This window comes from Entelurus aequoreus, linkage group LG01 (assembly GCF_033978785.1).
Source record: "Entelurus aequoreus isolate RoL-2023_Sb linkage group LG01, RoL_Eaeq_v1.1, whole genome shotgun sequence".
In the NCBI taxonomy this organism is placed as follows: Eukaryota; Metazoa; Chordata; class Actinopteri; order Syngnathiformes; family Syngnathidae; genus Entelurus; species Entelurus aequoreus.
The window spans coordinates 92803725-92825692 of NC_084731.1; the positions used below are offsets into that span (position 1 = coordinate 92803725).

General features: G+C 35.6%; 2 protein-coding genes across 2 annotated transcripts in view; both read right to left on the minus strand.

The window, feature by feature from the left end:
- Positions 1–781: 781 nt before the first annotated feature.
- LOC133659236 (thymosin beta-12) lies at positions 782–7615 on the minus strand. The gene is made up of 3 exons (XM_062061971.1): positions 7447–7615; positions 6645–6757; positions 782–1563 (listed from the first exon to the last, which is right to left on the minus strand). The coding sequence occupies exons 2-3, from the start codon at positions 6742–6744 to the stop codon at positions 1529–1531; spliced, it is 135 nt and encodes a 44-aa protein (XP_061917955.1). The 5' UTR covers positions 6745–6757; positions 7447–7615; the 3' UTR covers positions 782–1528.
- A 6233-nt stretch (positions 7616–13848) lies between these two features.
- The window catches only part of LOC133659271 (ribose-phosphate pyrophosphokinase 2), a 33325-nt gene continuing 25205 nt past the window's right edge, over positions 13849–21968 (minus strand). The window contains exons 4-7 of the mRNA XM_062062010.1: positions 16567–16691; positions 16313–16486; positions 16079–16238; positions 13849–14514 (exon numbers count right to left, since the gene is read on the minus strand). Of these exons, the coding sequence (XP_061917994.1) occupies positions 14422–14514; positions 16079–16238; positions 16313–16486; positions 16567–16691 (552 nt within the window). The 3' untranslated portion in view covers positions 13849–14421. The remainder of the gene's footprint in view (positions 14515–16078; positions 16239–16312; positions 16487–16566; positions 16692–21968) is intronic.

A 21968-nucleotide genomic window follows, 5' to 3' on the forward strand; every position in this document is an offset into this window, starting at 1 on the left:
ACACCTCCGTTGCATGCGCCGCCTTCCTAATCTCAGGAGTATTCCAAGCAGGAAGGCATCCGTCCGCCTCCAGACAAAGACGTGACTCAGCAGCAGCTGTTGCCGTGGGTTACCGCCAGGCTGACATGCGTGACCCGAGCAACCTTGAGTAACATCAGCCTCGGTGGAGCCAACTAATCCGCGCGGCCAGGCTCAGGCCACACATGGCCTGCTAACCTAGCTCTTAAATGCAGATTAATAGCTTATCAAGAGAAACTGACTTAACAGCAATCCACTTACTCCCACCAGGAACACGCTCAATTTTTCCAATGGCGGTTTAGCATTAACGCATGAAAAGGACATTTAATAACATTGCTAACTAGCCTAGTAATGGCGTGCTAATGACATTAAGGGTTTGTCTGCACTTTTAGGACTAGTCTGGGTCGAGGCGTCCTAGTCACTAACCCACCTGGCTTTGCATTCAGATCATTACCATAATATGTTACATTAACATACCAGGCACGTTCTTAGTTGGTTATTTATGAGTCATAACGTACACTTATTCAGCCTGTTCACTATTCTTTATTTTTAATTGCCTTTCAAATGTCTATTCTTGGTGTTGGCTTTTATCAAATAAATGTCCCCAAAAAATGAGACTTTTACTCCAGTGCGACTTATGTTTTTTCCCCTTCTTTATTATGCATTCTCGGCCGGTGCGACTTATACTCCGGTGTGACTTATACTCCGAAAAATACGGTAATAGAGATAGCTTGTAGATTGCAAACACTTGACAGCAGACATCTTAGTAACAAATCTTTTTTTTTTATTACAACATTTCACGATTTTCCATTTCTTGCAATGGTTTGGTGGCAGAGTAATGCGATTCCAAAGACTAATTGGTCTAAAAAGCACATGGAACCAATTGACTTCTTTCCCCCCCGTCCTCAACACATCCTGACTCAAGACAAAAAAGGGACAAAGTGCATTTTAACCGTCAACAAGGTCCATTTGTTGCCAGATCGAGTTGGAATCCATTTTTTCCCCATCCTCAAAAAAAAAAAAAAAAAAAATACCATGAAGAAAACTTACAACTATCATTTCGTGGGGGGTTCAATCACATTTTTTGGGGGGCCAACATATTTCCAAAAAGACAAGATAAGGAAAAGCTTGTCAGATTTGGCGCAAAAGCAGCCGCACAGGAAGTTGTGGTGGGGGGGGGGGGGGGTGTTGAGACAGTGATGTACTTCCTGGGACACAGGCCGGGCTCCGCCCCCTTCCCTGGGAGGCTCAAACCGCCTTCATCCCGCTAAACACGGCGGCGAGTGATGACGGACGGGGGCGGGGGGCGACAACCACTGAGAAAACATGGCCCGCCCACGCGAGAGAGAGAGAGAGAGAGAGAGTGTGCAGCACGGTTATTGTCGTCGTCATGTCGGTTACAAAGATAAACAGCAAGAAGAAGTGACTGAAAAGAAGGCAATGCAGGAGGAGGGGGGGGTGTGGGGGGATGGGGAGGGGGCGGCGGTTGCACGGGTCATGGCGAGGGGCTTCACGACGTCGCCGCCTTCTTCTCCTGTTCGATGGCTGCGAAGGACAAAGGAAATATTTTATATCGGACAATACGACCCCGAAAGGGACAAGCGGTAGAAAATGGATGACGGAATACCAAATATTGCACATGGAGAACTTCATTTTTGGTTTAAGTTTTGTAATCTGATCCTAAGAACATTTTATGTCACGAGACTAAAACCAATTAGTTGTAGAAATGTGCTCTATTCATTTTATATTTTTAAATATCTGCACCAAACCTTTTTTCATAATCTATAATTGAAAAAAAAAAAAAAAAGTCTTGTGAATTTTGATTAACTATAAATATGGGCAATTTTTTAAAGGCAGAAAGATACATTTACAACCTTTAATTTATTCTTAAATATCCAGATTCAGGTAATAGAAAAACAGCTTTTATTTTTTTCCACAGTAAAAATTATTTAAAAGAAAAAAATTCTGGCTAATGTCAATTTTTTGATAGTCAATTCAAGGCAATTTTATTAAATTTTTTGCTGAATATCCAAATTGTGTAAAATAAGAAAAAAATAGTTTCAAAACATTTTTAATATTGTTTAATTACCTAATTTTTTTCTGATAATTAAGGGATTTCAAATATTCTTTAAAATCAAATTTAGGCAAACTTTTTAGTTTGCTAATCTACAATTTGACTGCTGTATTTTCAGTTTTAAATACTCTATAAAATATTTTAGATGAGACATTTACAATTGTATTTTACTTATTCTTAATGTCCACAGCCATGCAAATAGAAAAGCTGTTTTCCCTATTTAAAAAGGTTTCTACAATACAATTGTTAAATTATTTGAAAAAACAAATAGTCAAATAAAGGAAATGTTAGATTTTTCAAGTTTAATTTGCAAGATTTTTTAAATGATTGAATATCTAGATTGAGAACACAATAACATGGAAAAATTATATAATTGTAAAAAAAGAAAAGGTACTTTCTGGCTTAAGTAGTTTGTCCTGATAGTCAAAAGAAAAATGTAATATACTTTAAAAGTTACATATTAAAAAAATATTTTTGAATATCAATATTAAGGCAAATACTTTGTTTTACAATCTACAACAGCAAAAAACAAATTGTTTTAAGTACTTTGGTTGTCCAAATAAAAAGGCAACTTTAATTTAAATGCTGTTTAATATTGTATTTTATTCTTATTAAGTTAAGTTAAAGTGCCAATGATTGTCACACACACACCAGGTGTGGTGAAATTATTCTCTGCATTTGACCCATCAACCTTGATCACCCCCTGGGAGGTGAGGGGAGCAGTGAGCAGCAGCGGTGGCCGCGCCCGGGAATCATGTTATGGTGATTTAACCCCCAATTCCAACCCTTGATGCTGAGTGCCAAGCAGGGAAGTAATGGGTCCCATTTTTATAGTCTTACGGATTCAAGCAAATGTAAAAATTGTATTTGGATTTTTTCTACTTTTTGTAATTCACAAAAAAATACAATGGCTAATGTATTTTGTGTAACAGTCAATTATATTCTATTACAATTATAATTTTTGTAAATTTAATATGAAAATGTATTAAAATTATCACCGTATTTTTCGGACTATAAGTCGCAGTTTTTTTCATAGTTTGGCCGGGGGTGCGACTTATACTCAGGAGCGACTTATGTGTGAAATTATTAACACATTACCGTAAAATATCAAATAAATGTTATTTAGCTCATTCACGTAAGAGACTAGACGTATAAGATTTCATGGGATTTAGAGATTAGGAGTGACAGATTGTTTGGTAAACGTAAAGCATGTTCTATATGTTATAGTTATTTGAATGACTCTTACCATAATATGTTACGTTAACATACCAGGCACGTTCTCAGTTGGTTATTTATGCCTCATATAACGTACACTTATTCAGCCTGTTGTTCACTATTCTTTATTTATTTCAAATTGCCTTTCAAATGTCTATTCTTGGTGTTTGCTTTTATCAAATAAATTTCCCCAAAAAATGCGACTTATACTCCAGTGCGACTTATGTTTTTTTCCTTCTTTATTATGCATTTTCGGCCGGTGCGACTTATACTCCGAAAAATATGGTAATATACAAAAAATACAATATTGGCGAATGTATTTTGTGTAATTGTCAATTTTACTACAATTATCATTTTTGTAAATTTAATATGAAAATTTATTAAAATTATTACTAAATATCCAAATTGAGAATGTGTTTCCCCACTTAATATTTAAATTTAGAATACTTCAACATGGAAAAAATTAAGGGTTCAAAATTGTAAAAAAACCAAGAAAATTAATTAAAAACAATAATAATTTTGTGGTTACGGTAGTTGTTCCTAATAGTTAAGTGATGAAAAATATTCAAACACTTACATGTATTATTATTAAACAGTGGTTAGAGTGTCCGCCCTGAGATCGGTAATCACCCTTGATCACCCCCTGAGAGATGAGGGGAGCAGTGAGCCGCAGCGGTGGCCGCACCCGGGAATCATTTTTGGCGATTTAACCCCCAATTCCAACCCTTGATGCTGAGTGCCAAGCAGGGAGGTAATGGTCCCATTTTTATAGTCTTTGGTATGACTCGGCCGGGGTTTGAACTCACGACCTACCGATCACAGGGCGTGGTCCCAAAATTATTCTAACATACAATTAAGGTCTTTCAAAAAAACCCGACATTTTTAGTCAAATAAAGGCATAATTTGAGAATTTTTTTTTAGGCAGGGGGTTAAATTTGCTATTTTGTTTCATCATTGTTGAATATCCAAAATTGAGAAGACTTTAAAAATATGTTAAGTGTTCCATTAATTGTGAATAAAAATGTTTTAATAATTTTTGGCTAAAGTCGTTAAAGGAGAACTCAAATATTCAAAAGGTTTTACTTAAATTCTTGAATATAATCAAATTAAGGGTTCAAAATTGGGGGAAAAAAAGATAGAAAATGAATTCATTGAAAACAATCATTTCTGGTTACGGTAGTTGTTCCTAATAGTTAAGTGATGAAAAATATTTTAACACTTTCATGTATAGTTATGAAACATTAAAATGTATGTTTTCTTATCGAACACATTGCGTAAAAATTGTTTTTTTTGGATTGTCAAATTTAAAAAAAATTGTGATTTTTTTTTTTCATGGTGTTACATTTACAAATGTTTGTTTATTCTTGAATATCCATATTCCCTAAATTATTCTAACATACAATTAAAGTCTTTAAAAATAAATAAAAAAATAAATTTTTAGTCAAATAAAGGCATAATTTTTTATTTCTTTTTTAGGCAGGGGGTTAAATTTGCTATTTTGTTTCAATCATTGTTGAATATCCAAAATTGAGAAGACCTTAAAAATATGTTAAGTGTTCCATTAATTGTGAAAAAAAATGTTTTAATAATTTTTGGCTAAAGTCGTTAGAGAACTCAAATATTCAAAAGGTTTTACTTAAGTTGTTGAATTTAATAAAATTAAGGGTTCAAAATTAGAAAAAAAAAGAAAATTAATTCATTAAAAACAATCATTTCTGGTTATGTCAGTTGTTCCTAATAGTTAAGTGATGAAAAATATTTAAACACTTAAATGTATTATCAAACATTAAAATTTATGTTTTTTTATCAAACACTTTGTGTAAAAAAAAAAGTTTTTTGATTGTCAAATTTAAAAAAATGACATTTTTTTTTCATGGTGTTACATTTACAAATGTTGGTTTATTCTTGAATATCCATATTCCCAAAATTATTCTAACATACAATTAAGGTCTTTAAAAATAAATAAAAAAATACATTTTTAGTCAAATAAAGGTAACATTTTTTATTTCTTTTTTAGGCAGGGGGTTAAATTTGCTATTTTGTTTCAATCATTGTTGAATAACCAAAATTGAGAAGACCTTAAAAATACGTTAAGTGTTCCATTAATTGTGAATAAAAATGTTTTAATAATTTTTGGCTAAAGTCGTTAAAGGAGAACTCAAATATTCAAAAGGTTTTACTTAAGTTCTTGAATATAATCAAATTAAGGGTTCAAAATTGGAAAAAAAAAAGAAAGAAAGAAAATGAATTCATTAAAAACAATCATTTCTGGTTGTCAGTTGTTCCTAATAGTTAAGTGATGAAAAATATTTAAACACTTAAATGTATTATCAAACATTAAAATTTATGTTTTTTTATCAAACACATTGTGTAAAAAAAAAAGTTTTTTGATTGTCAAATTTAAAAAAATTTGAATTTTTTTTCATGGTGTTACATTTACAAATGTTTCTTTATTCTTGAATATCCATATTCCCTAAATTATTCTAACATACAATTAAGGTCTTTAAAAATAAATAAAAAAATAAATTTTTAGTCAAATAAAGGCATAATTTTTTATTTCTTTTTTACGCAGGGGGTTAAATTTGCTATTTTGTTTCAATCATTGTTGAATATCCAAAATTGAGAAGACCTTAAAAATACGTTAAGTGTTCCATTAATTGTGAATAAAAATGTTTTAATAATTTTTGGCTAAAGTCATTAAAGGAGAACTCAAATATTCAAAAGGTTTTAAGTTCTTGAATATAATCAAATTAAGGGTTCAAAATTGGAAAAAAAAAATAAAGAAAGAAAATGAATTCATTAAAAACAATCATTTCTGGTTACGGTAGTTGTTCCTAATAGTTAAGTGATGAAAAACATTTAAACACTTAAATGTATTATCAAACATTAAAATGTATGTTTTTTTTATCAAACACATTGTATAAAAAAAATTTTTTTTGATTGTCAAATTTAAAAAAAAGGTAAAATTTTTTTCATGGTGTTACATTTACAAATGTTTGTTTATTCTTGAATATCCATATTCCCTAAATTATTCTAACATACAATTAAGGTCTTTAAAAAAAAATAATTTTTTAGTCAAATAAAGGCATCATTTTTGATTTTTTTTTTAGGCAGGATTTAAATTTGCTATTTTGTTTCAATCATTGTTGAATATCCAAAATTGAGAAAACCTTAAAAATACGTTAAGTGTTCCATTAATTGTGAAAAAAAATGTTTTAATAATTTTTGGCTAAAGTCATTAAAGGAGAACTCAAATAATTTTACTTAAGTTCTTGAATATAATCAAATGAGCTGCGGGCCCCTAATGCCCACCGCGCCATACTTTGGACACACTTACTTTCTTTTGTGGGGAGGGGATTTTTCTCCTGGGTCTCGGTCTTCTTCAGCTTGTTCTTGTCGAAGCTGGTCACCTCGGAGATGTCGGGTTTGTCGCTCATGTTGGCGGAAGGTCTGCCGGAGCACAAAACAAAAGAAGTGAGGAAACTAAAAAAAAAAAAAAAAAAAAAGTGAAAAGTGAGGTTTTGGCACTTGAGCATGAAAATATCCACTTGATGGTCAAATCAGGGCGTTGTCTTCCATTGTGTCGGACACGTCACTACCGACACTTCTTTGGGCCATGTCTTGCCTTCTTTTGTTCACCTCCGGCTGGGATTTGATTAGCATCCATCATCATCATCATCAGCCATGATGAAGTCCAGGCGTTAAAGCACATTTGCATAACAACGCAGAGGGTCAATTAATGCATGTTTGTAACTACTTGTTAGTCATCGACGCTCCTTTTGTTTGCCCTCATGGCCAAATTCACGTTGTCACTTCCTCTCCTGCACCCCCCCACCCCCACCCCCCGCTGTGCAACATGAAGGAACCACCGCCCATGTTGCGCGTTTCTTCAATCCGAATCGTGGCGTGCAACATATTCGCATTCGTGGACGCCGAGACACAACCAACAAAATAAACACGCGTGTGCGTGATTCTCTCTCTCACACACACACACACACACACCAGCCACGCTGACACTCCGCTTTTAGCCACTCGGATCATGGAATTAGCTCTCCCACTTACAAGACAAAGAGAGTGATATAGTGTTTAATTTGCGACACCCACATGAAGAAAAGTGTCGTATGGAGTGATGATCTTACCGAGGACTGGTCGTGTGCAGGCGAGAGTTCTGATCAAGTGCGTTGCAGCAGTAAAAGGCGCGTCCTGGCGCAGGCGTTACATATAGTCATCAATATGCTAATGAGCTCTGACGTCACCCAGCGCCGCCCCCCCCCTGCTGGTGACTCGACGTAACTGCACTTTCCTGTGGAGGGGGGGCAACAAAAATGGCTGAAATGCGCCTAACGAAGCAGAGCCACGTCCGACAAACCTATTTCTACTTCCTTATGTGGACTTTGAACAGGCTATTTTCCACTCTTGTGTGGACTTAAACATGTACTCACTTATGTTATTCGAGCGTGATAGGCTCGGGCTGTGTTTCAGTGTGCGCACTAAATTCCTCAGGACGCTAATGTTGACAATGCAGAAGTGCACTTACCGGAAGTGACGATTACAACAACTATCCACTTCCGCCCTTTGTTTTTTTTTTTTACTTTTTCTTAAACAAAACTTAACATATGCAACAAATAAGCCATGATATCAATTATATTTTCAACATGAATTAATCACAATGAATAATTCGATACAAAGTAAAACAGGAAATAAAAAATAAAAAGGGCACAACAAAATACATAATAAATGATTACTAAATAGTTATGGGATTTCTAGAAGCTTCTGTTTGTCCATACATTTAAATAGATGAGAAGTGGCAGTTGTTTGTGAAAAGTGAAGGTTTTGTTTTCAGAAATAGACAATGGCAAATACAAAAAAATGTCCGTAACAATTACCATATTCGTGTTTTTTATGGCCCCAAAATGATCGTGCGAATGTTGACAATGCAGAAGTGCACTTACCGGAAGTGACGATTACAACAACTGTCCACTTCCGCCTTGTTTTTATTTTTATTTTTGTTAAACAAAACTTAACATATGCAACAAATAAGCCGTAATATAAATCATATTTTCAACATGAATTAATCATAATGAATAATTTGATACAAAGTAAAACAGGAAATTAAAAAAAAGGGCACAACAAAACACATGATAAATGATTACTAGGGATGTCCGATAATGGCGTTTTTGCCAATATCGTCCAACTCTTAATTACCGGTACCGATATCAACCGATACCGATGTATACAGTCGTGGAATTAACACATTATTATGCCTAATTTGGACAACCAGTTATGGTGAAGATAAGGTCCTTTTCTAAAGAAAAATTAATAAAATAAGATAAATTAATTAAAAACATTTTCTTGAATAAAAAAGAAAGTAAAACAATATAAAAACAGTTACATAGAAAATAGTAATGAATAAAAATGAGTAAAATTAACTGTTAAAGGTTAGTACTATTAGTGGACCAGCAGCACGCACAATCATGTGTGCTTACGGACTGTATCCCTTGCAGACTGTATTGATATATATTGATATATAATGTAGGAAGCAGAATATTAATAAAAGAAAGAAACAACCCCCTTTTGTGTGAATGAGTGTAAATGGGGGAGGGAGGTTTTTTGGGTTGGTGCACTAATTGTAAGTGTATCTTTTTTTTAAAATGTGGATTTAATTAAAAAATAAAATTAAAAAAAGATACTCATAATAAAAAAACGATACCAATAATTTCCGATATTACATTTTTAAAGCATTTATCGGCAGGCCGATATTATCGGACATCTCTAATGATTACTAATAGTTATGGGATTTCTAGAAGCTTCTGTTTGTCCATAAATTTAAATAGATGAGAAGTAGCAGTTGGTTGTGAAAAGTGAAGGTTTTGTTTTCAGAAATAGACAATGGCAAATACAAAAAAATGTCCGTAACAATTACCATATTCGTGTTTTTTATGGCCCCAAAATGATCATTTTTAGACAATTGGGCGAGTTTGCCGTTTTAAAGTGTGAATTAAAGCGGAACGTATTCAAGAGGGTGATGATTTGAATGAGGATGTTTTAGGGCGCATGCGCGCTGCCCTCAAACATTCCGGGCGTGCTGAGTGCAACATCCGGGTACTTGCGGGGCAATGCCGTTGACCTTAGTTGTGCACTCAACATGGTAAGTGCAACTATGGCAGGACTTGAAGACTGACGTGGCTGCGTGTTTATGCGAGCAAGGCGCCCCCTGGTGGTGACAACGGCGCCATAATTAAACAGTCACTTCGCTTGAAGTCTAAAAGTTCCACTTAGCTGTAGGGGTACGTGTCAAACTCAAGACCTGGCCCGCATCGCTTTATGTGGCCTGCAAAATCCTGGAAATAATATGAGTCAATAATGTATCTTTCTGTCTAAAAATAAAAAATAAAATGGAAAAAAAAGTACTACTTCCTGGCTTAAGTAGATTGTCCTGATAGTAAAAAAAAATAAAAAAAATATTCTTTAAAAAGTTACATATTATTGAATAACAATATTAAGGCTAATACTTTGTTTTCCAATCTACAATAGTAAAAAAAACAAAATTGTTTTAAGTACTTTGGTTGTCCTAAAAAATAAAAAAAAAAGGCAATTTTAATTTTATTTAAATGTGGTTAAAATTTAATTTTATTCTTGAAATCCGGATTCAGAAAAATGTAAAACAATTATTTGGATTTTTTTCTGCTACATTTTGTAATATGCAAAAAATAATACATTGGCTAATGTATTGTTTGTAATAGTCAATTATATTTTATTACAATTATAATTTTTGTAAATGTAATATGAAAATGTATTAAAATTATTACTAAATATCCAAATTAAAATTTTTCCCCCCACTTGATATCCACATTTAGAAAACTTCCAACATTGAAAAAATTAAAGGTTCAAAATTGTGAAAAACAGAAAATAAAATAAATGAATTAAAAACAATAACCATTTCTGATTGGTACATTTTCCTGATAGTAAAGGGATTGAAAATATTAAAACAAGTTACATGTATTGATATTATTAAACATTAAAATGTATGTTTTCTAATCGAACAAATTGTGTAAGAAAAAAAAAGTTTAATTTAATTTAAATGTGGTTAAAATGTTATTTTATTCTTGAAATCCAGATTCAGGCAAATGTAAACATTTTATTTGGATTTTTTTCTGCTACTTTTTGTAATATGCTAAAAAGAATACATTGTCTAATGTATTTTTTGTAATAGTCAATTATATTTTATTACAATTATATAATTTTTGTAAATGTAATATGAAAATTTATTAAAATGATTACTAAATATCCAAATTAAGAATTTTCCCCCCACTTAATATCCAAATTTAGAAAACTTCAACATTGAAAAAATTAAGGGTTCAAAATTGTGAAAAACAAAAAAGAAAATAAATGAATTAAAAATAATAATTTCTGGTTGGTAATTTTTCCTGATAGTAAAGTGATTGAAAATATTTAAAAAGTTACATGTATTGAGATTATTAAACATTAAAATTAATGTCTTCTAATCGAACAAATTGTGTAAGAAAAAAAAAGTTTGATTGTCAAATAAAACAATTAGTGATATTCTTTTTTCATGGTGATACATTTACAAATGTTTGTTTATTCTTGAATATCATATTCACAAAATGATTCTAACATACAATTGAGGTCTTTAAAAAAATATGTTTTTGTCAAATAAAGGCATCATTTTAGATTATTTTGGGGCAGGGGGTTACATTTGCTATATTGTTTCAATCATTGTTGAATATCCAAATTGAGAAGACCTTAAAAAATACTTTAAGTGTTCTATTAATTGTGAAAAAAAAAATGTTTTAATAATTTCTGGCTAAAGTCATTCTTTCATTTGTGACAGAAAACTTGCAATTTGTATGTATTTTAAACGATAATTTTCTGACTGTGCAAAAAAACCATTTGGTAACACAGGGGTGTCCAAAGTGCGGCTCGCAGCTGGAGTTGTGTTGCCTGAGGTATATGTAAACAAGGATGGTGATGTAATAAAAAAAGATGACAATTTGATACGAATATATGGGTGTCCAAACTTTTTCCACCAAGGATCGCATACTGAAAAATCAAAGTATGTGGAGCCATTTTGAAAAAAGAAGTAAAAACACATTAAAGACAAGTCAGCTTTGTGTTAAGTGACAGTATTATTACTACCAGTTTCACACTTTAAAATGTTTCTCATTACATCTTTACTGTTTGTTTCCCCTGCAACAATTGATAATAGTACACTTTGTCACCTAAAACACAAAGTTTTGTCTTTAAATACTGTATGTAGGTAGCGTCTTGTATAGAAACTATTAGTCACCTTGTGAGCCTCTCCCTGAAACATCAGGTTAGAAATCTGTCAGTAATAATGTACTCAGACTTAAACGTTAACAGCCAAATTAAGTCAATAACATCGGCAGCTTTTCACCACCTGAAAAACATGAAATCAGAGGAATAATGTCTAAATCAAACATAGACAGACTAATCCATGCCTTTGTCTTCAGCAGTTTTGACTACTGGAGTGCCCTTCTCACTGGGCTCTTAAAAAAAAGCTGTAAAGCAGCTGCAGTACATCCGGACTGCTGCTACTCGAGCCCTGACTAGAACCAGGAAATATGATTATATTAGTCCAGTGCTTAGGTCACTGACCTGGCTTCCTGTTGCTCAGACAATAGACTTTAAAACAGCTCTTGTGTACAAGTCTTTTCATGGTCTTGTGCCAAAGTACATCTCTGACATGTTGGAGACATGTCAACCATCTGGGCCTCTGAGAACCTGAGGGAGTGGTCCAAACATGGTGAGGCTGCATTTCAGTTTTTTGTTCCTGGGATCTTGAATAGTATTCCTAAAGAGGACAGGCCTTAACGTTGGCAATGTTCAAATCCAGGCTGAAAACATTTTTATTTACTGTATTTTTCGGACTATAAGTCGCAGTTTTTTTCATAGTTTGGCTGGGTTTGCGACTTCTACTCAGGAGCGACTTGTGTGTGAAGTTATTAACACATTACCGTAAAATACCAAATATTATTTAGCTCATTCACGTAAGAGACTAGACGTATAAGATTTCATGGGATTTAGCGATTAGGAGTGACAGATTGTTTGGTAAACGTATAGCATGTTCTATATGTTATAGTTATTTGAATGACTCTTACCATAATATGTTACGTTAACATACCAGGCACGTTCTCAGATGGTTATTTATGCCTCATATAACGTACACTTATTCAGCCTGTTGTTCACTATTCTTTATTTATTTTAAATTGCCTTTCAAATGTCTATTCTTGGTGTTGGGTTTTATCAAAAAAATTCCCACCAAAAATGCGACTTATATATGTTTTTTTCCTTCTTTATTATGCATTTTCGGCCGGTGCGACTTATACTCCGAAAAATACGGTAATTGTGCATAATCCCGACAACTGAAAGTATTTTATCTCCACTCTTTGATTTTAATTTGAATGATAGTAGTTTTACAATTTTATATGTTTTTATTTGAATTATAATTGTATGATTATTTTATTTGTAATGTTTACCCTTTTGTAATTTTCTGTACAGCACTTTGAATTGCCTCGTGTATAAATTGTGCTCTATAAATAAACGTGCATTGCCTGTTTTTAGCATTCATTTTTAAAAATTAAAAAATGTCAAAATGGCCTTTGCATACCTTTGATTTTTTAGTAATGTGGCCCTTGGTGAAAAGGTTTATATTAACTAATTAATATTTGTTGAAATTAAATGCTTGTTCCTAGGGCTGGGCGATATATCGAGTTTGTAAGATGTATGGATATATATTTAAAAATATATATGAATTAATAAAATATCGATATAATTTATTTCACGTTAAAATTATCAAACACCGCTTATTTGTTATTTGTCTATTTTATTTATGTTATGTAATTCTGTGCTACATAAACAGTTTATTTTCTGTGCTGTTAATACCGTATTTTTAGGAGTATAAGTCGCACCGGCCGAAAATGCATAATAAAGAAGGAAAAAAAAACATAAGTCGCACTGGAGCCCGGCCAAACTATAAAAAAAAACTGCGACTTATAGTCCGAAAAATACAGCACCCATCTTGACTAACTGGGTTAATAAAAGTGCCACTGTTTACAGTACAGTTGTCATTCACTTCGAGTTCACTGAATATCGCTCAAAAATGAATATCTTTATATGTATACTTTCACCGAAAGATATATATCGAATATTGAGTTTAAGTAAAAATATATCGAGATATACTTTTTCATCCATATCGCTCAGCCATACTTGTTCCCCTGACTTGTGATTTTTAAATAAAGTATGGTATACATAAAAAAACAAACAACCTAATAAAATGCATAAAGAAATGTGTAATATGAGATTATACATTAAAAATTAATTTTTATTCTTTGTAACAAGCGGCCCCCAGAGAGCAACCATAACTGCCATGTGGCACTCAATGAAAGGGTGTTGACACCCTTGCTATAGGGTCTTGTAATTTGGCACACCTTTAAAAGATTCCTGTCAACTTTTAACACTTGCACCCGCCTGACTGAGACAAACCAAGGTGCACAAGACTGTTTGAAAGCAATTGTCAAAGATTTATTGTCAAAAGAAACTGCTTGATTTGTTTAAATATAAAAAAAAGTGACCCATTACTGCTAAAAAAAATTATGGTGTCACAACTCGAATTGTGACAAGGTTTTTATCAACACGATCACAAAACTGTGGATTCAATTAGATTCCATGACCTTTTGGAGCATTTTAACACACCGAATAAACCGTTTATGGGTCGTTGGTGGGGCTTGGAGGTTTGTAGCAGCAGTTGGTGATTTGGGGGGATAGGGGGGATTTGCGATCTATTTTTTATTAAGTAAAAAGCGCCAAAATGTTTCCAATCATGTGCCATAAAAGGAATGCTTCATAGAGAGTGAGGTACAATACATGACAGGGAACATCATGGCGAAAAAGGGGAATGGGGGGAAAAAAGAGAGCGAGAGAGTGATGCTTCACTTCATCTCCTGAGTGAAAACATTCATAGAACATCTTGTAGGTCAAACTTTGGAACTCTTCAAGAAAAGTGTGGCGCCAGCAGCCAAGGATGCACGGGGAGGAGGCGACGGGGGGTGAAGGCACCCCTCCGCAAGTCGCCTTTATAAGGGGACATGGCTAAAGAGGTAGGACACGGATTCACCGTTGTGGGTTCTCCTGATCGCCTCTGCTAGGATCATGGAAATGTCAATCACCTAGAAAGTGGGACAAGTCACACTAGAATTGTAAACAATGCATTTGTCAGCACATTCAACACATGGAGACTCAGTTTGTGTGCGCGTCAATAGCAACATTTGCAGTATTGCCCAACTTTAGTATTGTTATTGGAAATGCATTTTTAATGAAGAAAATTATATAAAAAATACATTTATTACTTATTTTAATGGACAAAAATGTATTGTCGTTAAAGGCCTACTGAAAGCCACTACTACCGACCACGCAGTCTGATAGTTTATATATCAATGATGAAATCTTAACATTGCAACACATGCCAATACGGCCGGGTTAGATTAGTAGAGTGCAATTTTAAATTTCCCGCGAAATATCCTGCTGAAAACGTCTCGGTATGATGACGTTTGCACGTGACGTCACGGATTGTAGCAGACATTTTGGGACAGCATTGTGGCCAGCTATTAAGTCGTCTGTTTTCATCGCAAAATTCCACAGTATTCCGGACATCTGTGTTGGTGAATCTTTTGCAATTTGTTTAATGAACAATGTAGATAGCAAAGAAGAACGCTGTAGGTGGGAAGCGGTGTATTAGCGGCCGGCTGCAGCAACACAAACACGTAGCGGCTACGTCGTAGCCGGTGTTTCATTGTTTACATTCCCGAACGATGACAGTCAAGCTTTACCATTGGCCTGTGGAGAACTGGGACAACAGAGACTCTTGCCAGGAGGACTTTGAGTTGGATACGCATGCTTGTGGAGATGGGACAACAGAGACTCTTACCAGAAGGACTTTGAGTTGGATACGCGCTACCGTGAGTAAGGCGGCTTCCAAACATTTGATCGCTTGCCCGTACGTGCGTGCCGCTATGTGCATGTCACGTACGTAACTTTGGGGAAATATATGGGCTGTATGAACTTTGCGGAGGGGAACGGTACTTTGGGCTGTGGGATTGAGTGTGTTGTGCGGGTGTTTGATTTGTATTAGAGGGTTATATGGACGGGAGGGGGGAGGTGTTTGTTATGCGGGATTAATTTGTGGCATATTAAATATAAGCCTGGTTGTGTTGTGGCTAATAGAGTATATGTCTTGTGTTTATTTACTGTTTTAGTCATTCCCAGCTGAATATCAGGTCCCACCCGCCTCTCACAGCATCTTCCCTATCTGAATCGCTTCCACTGCCCTCTAGTCATTCACTCTCACTTTCCTCATCCACAAATCTTTCATCCTCGCTCAAATTACTAGGGAAATCGTCACTTTCTCCGTCCGAATCGCTCTCGCTGCTTGTGGCCATGATTGTAAACAATGTGCAGATGTGAGGAGCTCCACAACCTGTGACGTCACGCTACTTCCGGTACAGGCAAGGCTTTTTTAATCAGCGACCAAAAGTTGCGAACTTTATCGTCGATGTTCTCTACTAAATCCTTTCAGCAAAAATATGGCAATATCGCGAAATGATCAAGTATGACACATAGAATGGATCTGCTATTCCCGTTTAAATAAGAAAATCTCATTTCAGTAGGCCTTTAATGTTAGTTAAAACATTTTCATTATGGCTTCACCTGCCAACGTTGACGGTCGGTACACACCTGTATTTTTGGGCACGCCTTCATCTTCTCTTCTTGCGGGATCGTGTTGGTCACCACCACTGCCTCAAATGGCGCATTGTTGATACGCGAGATGGCGGGCCCAGAGAAGATGCCATGTGTAAGGATGGCGTAGACTTTTACGGCGCCGGCATCAATCAACCTATAGAGCGAGGAAGGAATGTCCAAATACTTTTCAAAAAGGAAATAACCAGTGAAAAAAAGTGTGACACCGACTTGTCAGCAGCGTGGCAGATGGTACCGCAGGTGTCGGCCATGTCATCGACCAGGATAGCCACACGGTCCTTGACGTCGCCCACCAGCACCATGCGGTCCACTTCGTTTGCCTTCTTCCTCTCTTTGTGGATGAGGGCAAAGTCCACGTTCAATCGGTCGGCGATAGACGTCACGCTGCACGAATGAGGGGAGCGTCACATCTCATGGCCCCCCCGCCCCAAACGTTTCGCCTCAGAAACAATGGCAAATCTTACCGTTTTGCACCGCCAGCGTCAGGAGACACAATGATGCAATTTTTCCACTCTGGGATATTTTCCCGGATCCACTGCAGGACAGCAGGCTCTGCGTAGAGATTGTCCACAGCAATGTCGAAAAAGCCCTTTGAGGACAAAAACAGTGTCATTTGTGGTATGGCTTGATTATTACAGAATCAGCTTTAGTTAATGTGCATACAGCAGAACTTGTTCAAAAGTCCACCTTGTCATCAAGTCCCGGATCTTGTTATGACTAAAAAGTAAGGGTGTAACGGTACACAAAAATTCCGGTTCGGTACGTATCTCGGTTTAGAGGTCACAATTCGGTTCATTTTCGGTACAGTAAGAAAACAACAAAATATAAATGTTTTGGTTATTTATTTACCAAATTTGTAAACAATGGCTTTATCCTTTTAACCTTGAAGGTAGAAAAGCGCTATACAAGTATAACCCATTTATTTATCATTTAACATTGGGAACAGTATAATAATTCTGCCCAAAAATAGAAATAGCTGTGTGTGTGATGGATGTGAGCCACCACTATGCTGATCAGCGCAACATCAGGCAGTCATGAATGCTAAGCATAACAATAACATACATATACACATAGGGTCGATTGCCAGGGTTAATGTGGTCAAATAAATGATATGGGTTATACTTGTATAGCGCTTTTCTACCTTCAAGGTACTCAAAGCGCTTTGACAGTATTTCCACATTCACCCATTCACACACACACATTCACACACTGATGGCGGGAGCTGCCATGCAAGGCGCTAACCAGCAGCCATCAGGAGCAAGGGTGAAGTGTCTTGCCCAAGGACACAACGGACGTGACTAGGATGGTAGAAGGTGGGGATTGAACCCCAGTAACCAGCAAAAAATGATAAAACTTTTCTTCTACATATAAAAAGTGCAACATTAAACAGTTTCAAGTCAACTCAGCCTCAGATTAACTATTATTTCCCCCCCACAGCCTTTAACCCTGGTGACTTTCACTCAATCTTCATGTTTTTTGCCAGTAAAATCAGTTTATCCACATTGTCTGCAGAAAGAGCAGACCTGCTTGCAGTTACAATGTCTCAGTGGGTCAAAATCTAGTTTTTAATGCAATATGGTCTTAAATCTGCTGCTATAAAAACACCAACTGCATTTGTTACTGCCTTAGCCCTGCCTGACTCGCATAGGAAAGGCTGCTTGAAAGCGGTGTTTGCACGACGTTGGGGTTGGGGGCGTGGTTATTTACAGCTATATATGTATGAAATACTTGACTTTCAGTGAATTCTAGCTATATATATATATATATATATATATATATATACATATATATATATACATACATATATATACATACATACATACATACATATATATATATATATATATATATATATATATATATATATATATATATATATATATATATATATATATATATATATATACATATATATTTATTTTATTTACATAGAAAAAATAAAAAAATACTTGAATTTCAGTGTTCCGGTGGCTATCCATTAGATGGCAGTATTGTCCTGTTTAACTTCTCCGTTCATGATGAGTACATCATTTTGGCCACCGTGTTCAATAGAGAAGTCTGTGCTACAAAATTTACAGGCAACATACACCTTCCCCTTCAAACTGTCCTGGATGAACTGAAATTCTTGTTTCCATTCGTTTTGGAACTTGCAAGTGTATTTCTTCATCTTGCTCGTCGACGGCGTCGCCATGTCTGTAACTTCCTCGTTCTTCTGCTCGTCTCCTTGTTGTGTGCGCAGTTGTGCACTCTTTAAAAGCCCTAGATGTTATGACGTCATTGGGCAGGCAAGCTGTTTATATTGTGGGAAAGCGGACGTGAGAACAGGCTGCCCCCACTCAGGTCCGCATTGAGCTGGAAGGGGCGTGGCTTCCAGCTCCGGCTGAATACCGGGAGTTTGTCGGTAGAAAATCTCTGCCGGGAGGTTGTCGGGAGAGGCGCTGAATACCGGGAGGGTTGGCAAGTATGAGTTGATGTTGACCTAATTGGGTTGTTTATGTCAACATGTGTTATAATTAGGGATGTAACAGTAAACTGTATAATGATAAACCACGGTAAAATTCCAGACGGTTAGTAATATTGTTTACATTTTTAATCCTCGAAAAAACGTAATTTATTAATGCATTTTATGCAACACTGCTTATTTCCTGAAAACAGGAGTGGCAGCAGCAGCGATGCATGCACACTAGGTCAGTTTGGCTTTGAGAAAACATGGCGGAAAGCAACTACACAGACCTTGCTATGGAGATTTTCTCTCCGAGAAACCTGAGCCCATCGCTTCGTTTCACTTTATTTGCCTCGCTTCACTTCCGTAGAGTTTCGGCGTGCGTTTAGGAGCGCACTACTGTTATCAGATGGCGACGGGTGTGGACAATATTGGGACACAGACACATTTGTTCCAAACTAAAAGTATACTGTGGAGGAGAAGAAATGTGATGTTGCTTTTATTTTCTCAACACAGCATCCTTCAGTCAGCGGCTGTGACAGAGTTAACGACGTGAGGAAACATGCAACAAACGATGTGCAAACACTGCCACAACTTAGACTTAGACAAACTTTAATGATCCACAAGGGAAATTGTTCCACACAGTAGCTCAGTTACAATGATGGAAAGTGTAAGGATGGAAAGGACAATGCAGGTATAAATAGACTAAATATAGCGATATAAAATATAACATATATACCGGTACGTAATATATGTACAGTATATTATATATACTGATATATTATATTATGTCTATATCATATATACAATATATAACAATTACCATGTACAATATTACAGTATATGTGACAGCTGCAGCATAAAATAGAGAGTAAATCCAGCAGAAATTAGAAAATAAACATTCAAAACAAAGAGAAGTAGCTATCATAGAAGGTGTCAGGTAATAGGCAGATATCATCTATTGCTGTATGGCGAGTGATTATACAGCTGGATGGAGTGCGGAATGAAGGAGTTCTTGAATCGAATATTTATATATTATAAAGTTTATAAAGTCTTGCTGTTTGTTCACTGGGATGGACATTCATCCTTTAGTTCATTGCTAATGACAGTGTTCCAATAACATCAACACTAACTAAAATGCTTTCTCATCGAATTGAACGCAGGCTGTGACGTGTCAACATGCTGAATTGTTAGAGAGGCACAAAGATTGTGTATTAGATGTGTGAGGTATTACTCCCGTTTATTTTTTTGGGCCAAACTGTTGCAATAAACCACATGGTGTTAGAAAACAAAGCTTGTTTATTAGACTTTATCTTCCTTAGCCAAACTGCTTTGTTTCATATTAATATAAAAAATTAAATACCAAGTTTTTTTTACTTTACTTGTGTTTTTTTCATTTCAGAAAGTTATTATTTTTAAAAACATTCATTTTGTTAATGTTTTATAGTGTATTGTTAGTTCCTATAAGACATGTTTCGGTTTTAACTCTTTATGGATCTGTCCCAATACAGCATGAACATGTACATACATTTAGTACATGTATATGTACGTAACTTTTAAAAAAATACCTCTCTAATAAAATGTAAGAACAGAGATAAAGGCATCACGTAATGGGAAAAAGCTGACATGTTGATACTAATAATGAACAAAAATCCAAATTTTTGTCTTTAAATATGTAAATAACGTTATCAAGTTTTTTTATTATACATTACAAATTACATGATGGCGTCGCGTTCACACCCCACTCAAACACTGTTTTACCTAACATAATGAATCGTTGGGATTTCAATCTTGATAAAAAGAATCATGATTATTATTTTGGCCATATTTCGTGCAGCCCCATATGTAAGAATATAGATCATGTATGAACACTATTTTTTATTTTTTATGGCCAAAAAGGTCAGTTATGCCTTATGGCCATCAGGTGCCATCTTGCAAAATTCTTACATTTGTTTTAATTGTTTATCTCTTATGTCCATAATGTGCCATCTTGCACAATGTTCATATTTACTTGTTATTTTGTTTCTGCAATATCATTGTTTATATTGCTTTCATATGCACCTTCAATTTCTACTTGAGGTACATGTAACAAGTGTTATTTTCTACAATTATGTTTATTCTACAAAGGAAAATCATTTTGAATGTGTTGTTTGTGGGCTTAAAAAAAAAAAAGAAAAACTTCAAAAAAATAAAACTTCAAGATAAATAGTTATTTATTTAAATTTTGAGCACATTTAAAAATAATGTGATTTTGATAACCGCGATCATTTTGGTCACAATAACCGTAATAAGAAATCTCTAGTTGTAGTACTGTCAACTTCATCATTATCACTAAGCAGTCTGAAAAGACAACAACGACATAACTACTGTTTAGTTACACAGCAAGAAAACTAGAGATTTGTGAAAACTGTCAATAAAAATCGCTCATAAATTTTGGCGCCGATTTGTCCATAAAAGTTAGTGACATCATTCACCCACATCAGCGGTCCTCTCCAAGGTTTCTCTTGAGTTTTTCCTTGCCCTGATGTGGGCTCTGAACCGAGGATGTCGTTGTGGCTTGTGCAGCCCTTTGAGACACTTGTGATTTGGGGCTATATACATAAACATTGATTGATTGATTGATGAACATTTTGCACGGGGGTGAGCATGAATGTAAACAATCGAAAATTGCACTTTCCTCTGGTACCGCACAGTAGTAATAGTGGTAGTTATTAATATTTAAACCGTAGCAGCATTCAGTGCACTTATGGACCTGGGTAGAAGCTGAACTTGAATCCATTTGTCCGAGTGGGCTTACTTGAGCGCAGCCGTACAAAGTGTCTGTTGCCAGGGTGATATGGGTCTTAAAAAAACTGCCTTTTTAAGACAGCGTGAGTGGTAAAGTTCTTCCAGGGAGAGTAGAGGGCACCCGATCTTTTGGGCCGTTTTGACGACCTCCTGGAGCGCTCTCCTCTCTGCGGCTATGCAGCTGAGGAACCACACATAGATGCAGTAGGTAAAAATGTTTTCGACGGAGCACCGGTAGGACACAGGTAGTTCTTGACTATTCTCAGGAAGTAGAGACATTGTTGTGCTTTCTTAATGATTGCCGTGGTATTAGTTCTCCAGAACAAGTCATCCTCCAGGTGGACGCCCAGGAATCTGAAGACAGACTCTCTTAAAGCAGCTCCCATCTGAAGTCTACTACCATCTCCTGAGTTTTCAACTTGTTCAGCTGCAGGTTGTTGGCTTCATCACTGTACGCGGTCTCGTCACCTCTGGAGATGCAACACACCATGGTGGTGTCGTCAGCGAACTTTAAGTGGTGGATGTAGAGCAGTGGTTCTTAACCTGGGTTCGATCGAACCCTAGGGGTTCGGTGAGTCGGCCTCAGTGGTTCGGCGGAGCCTCTGCCACGGAGGTCAAGACACACCCGACTCATCG

Coding starts and splice junctions, on each gene's coding strand:
- LOC133659236 (XM_062061971.1), bottom strand. CDS start 6,744: ATGAGCGACAAACCCGACATCTCCGAGGTGACCAGCTTCGACAAGAAC. Junction 1,564..6,644: donor TCCCCTCCCCACAAAAGAAA/GTAAGTGTGTCC, acceptor TGTCCTTCGCAG/CCATCGAACAGGAGAAGAAG.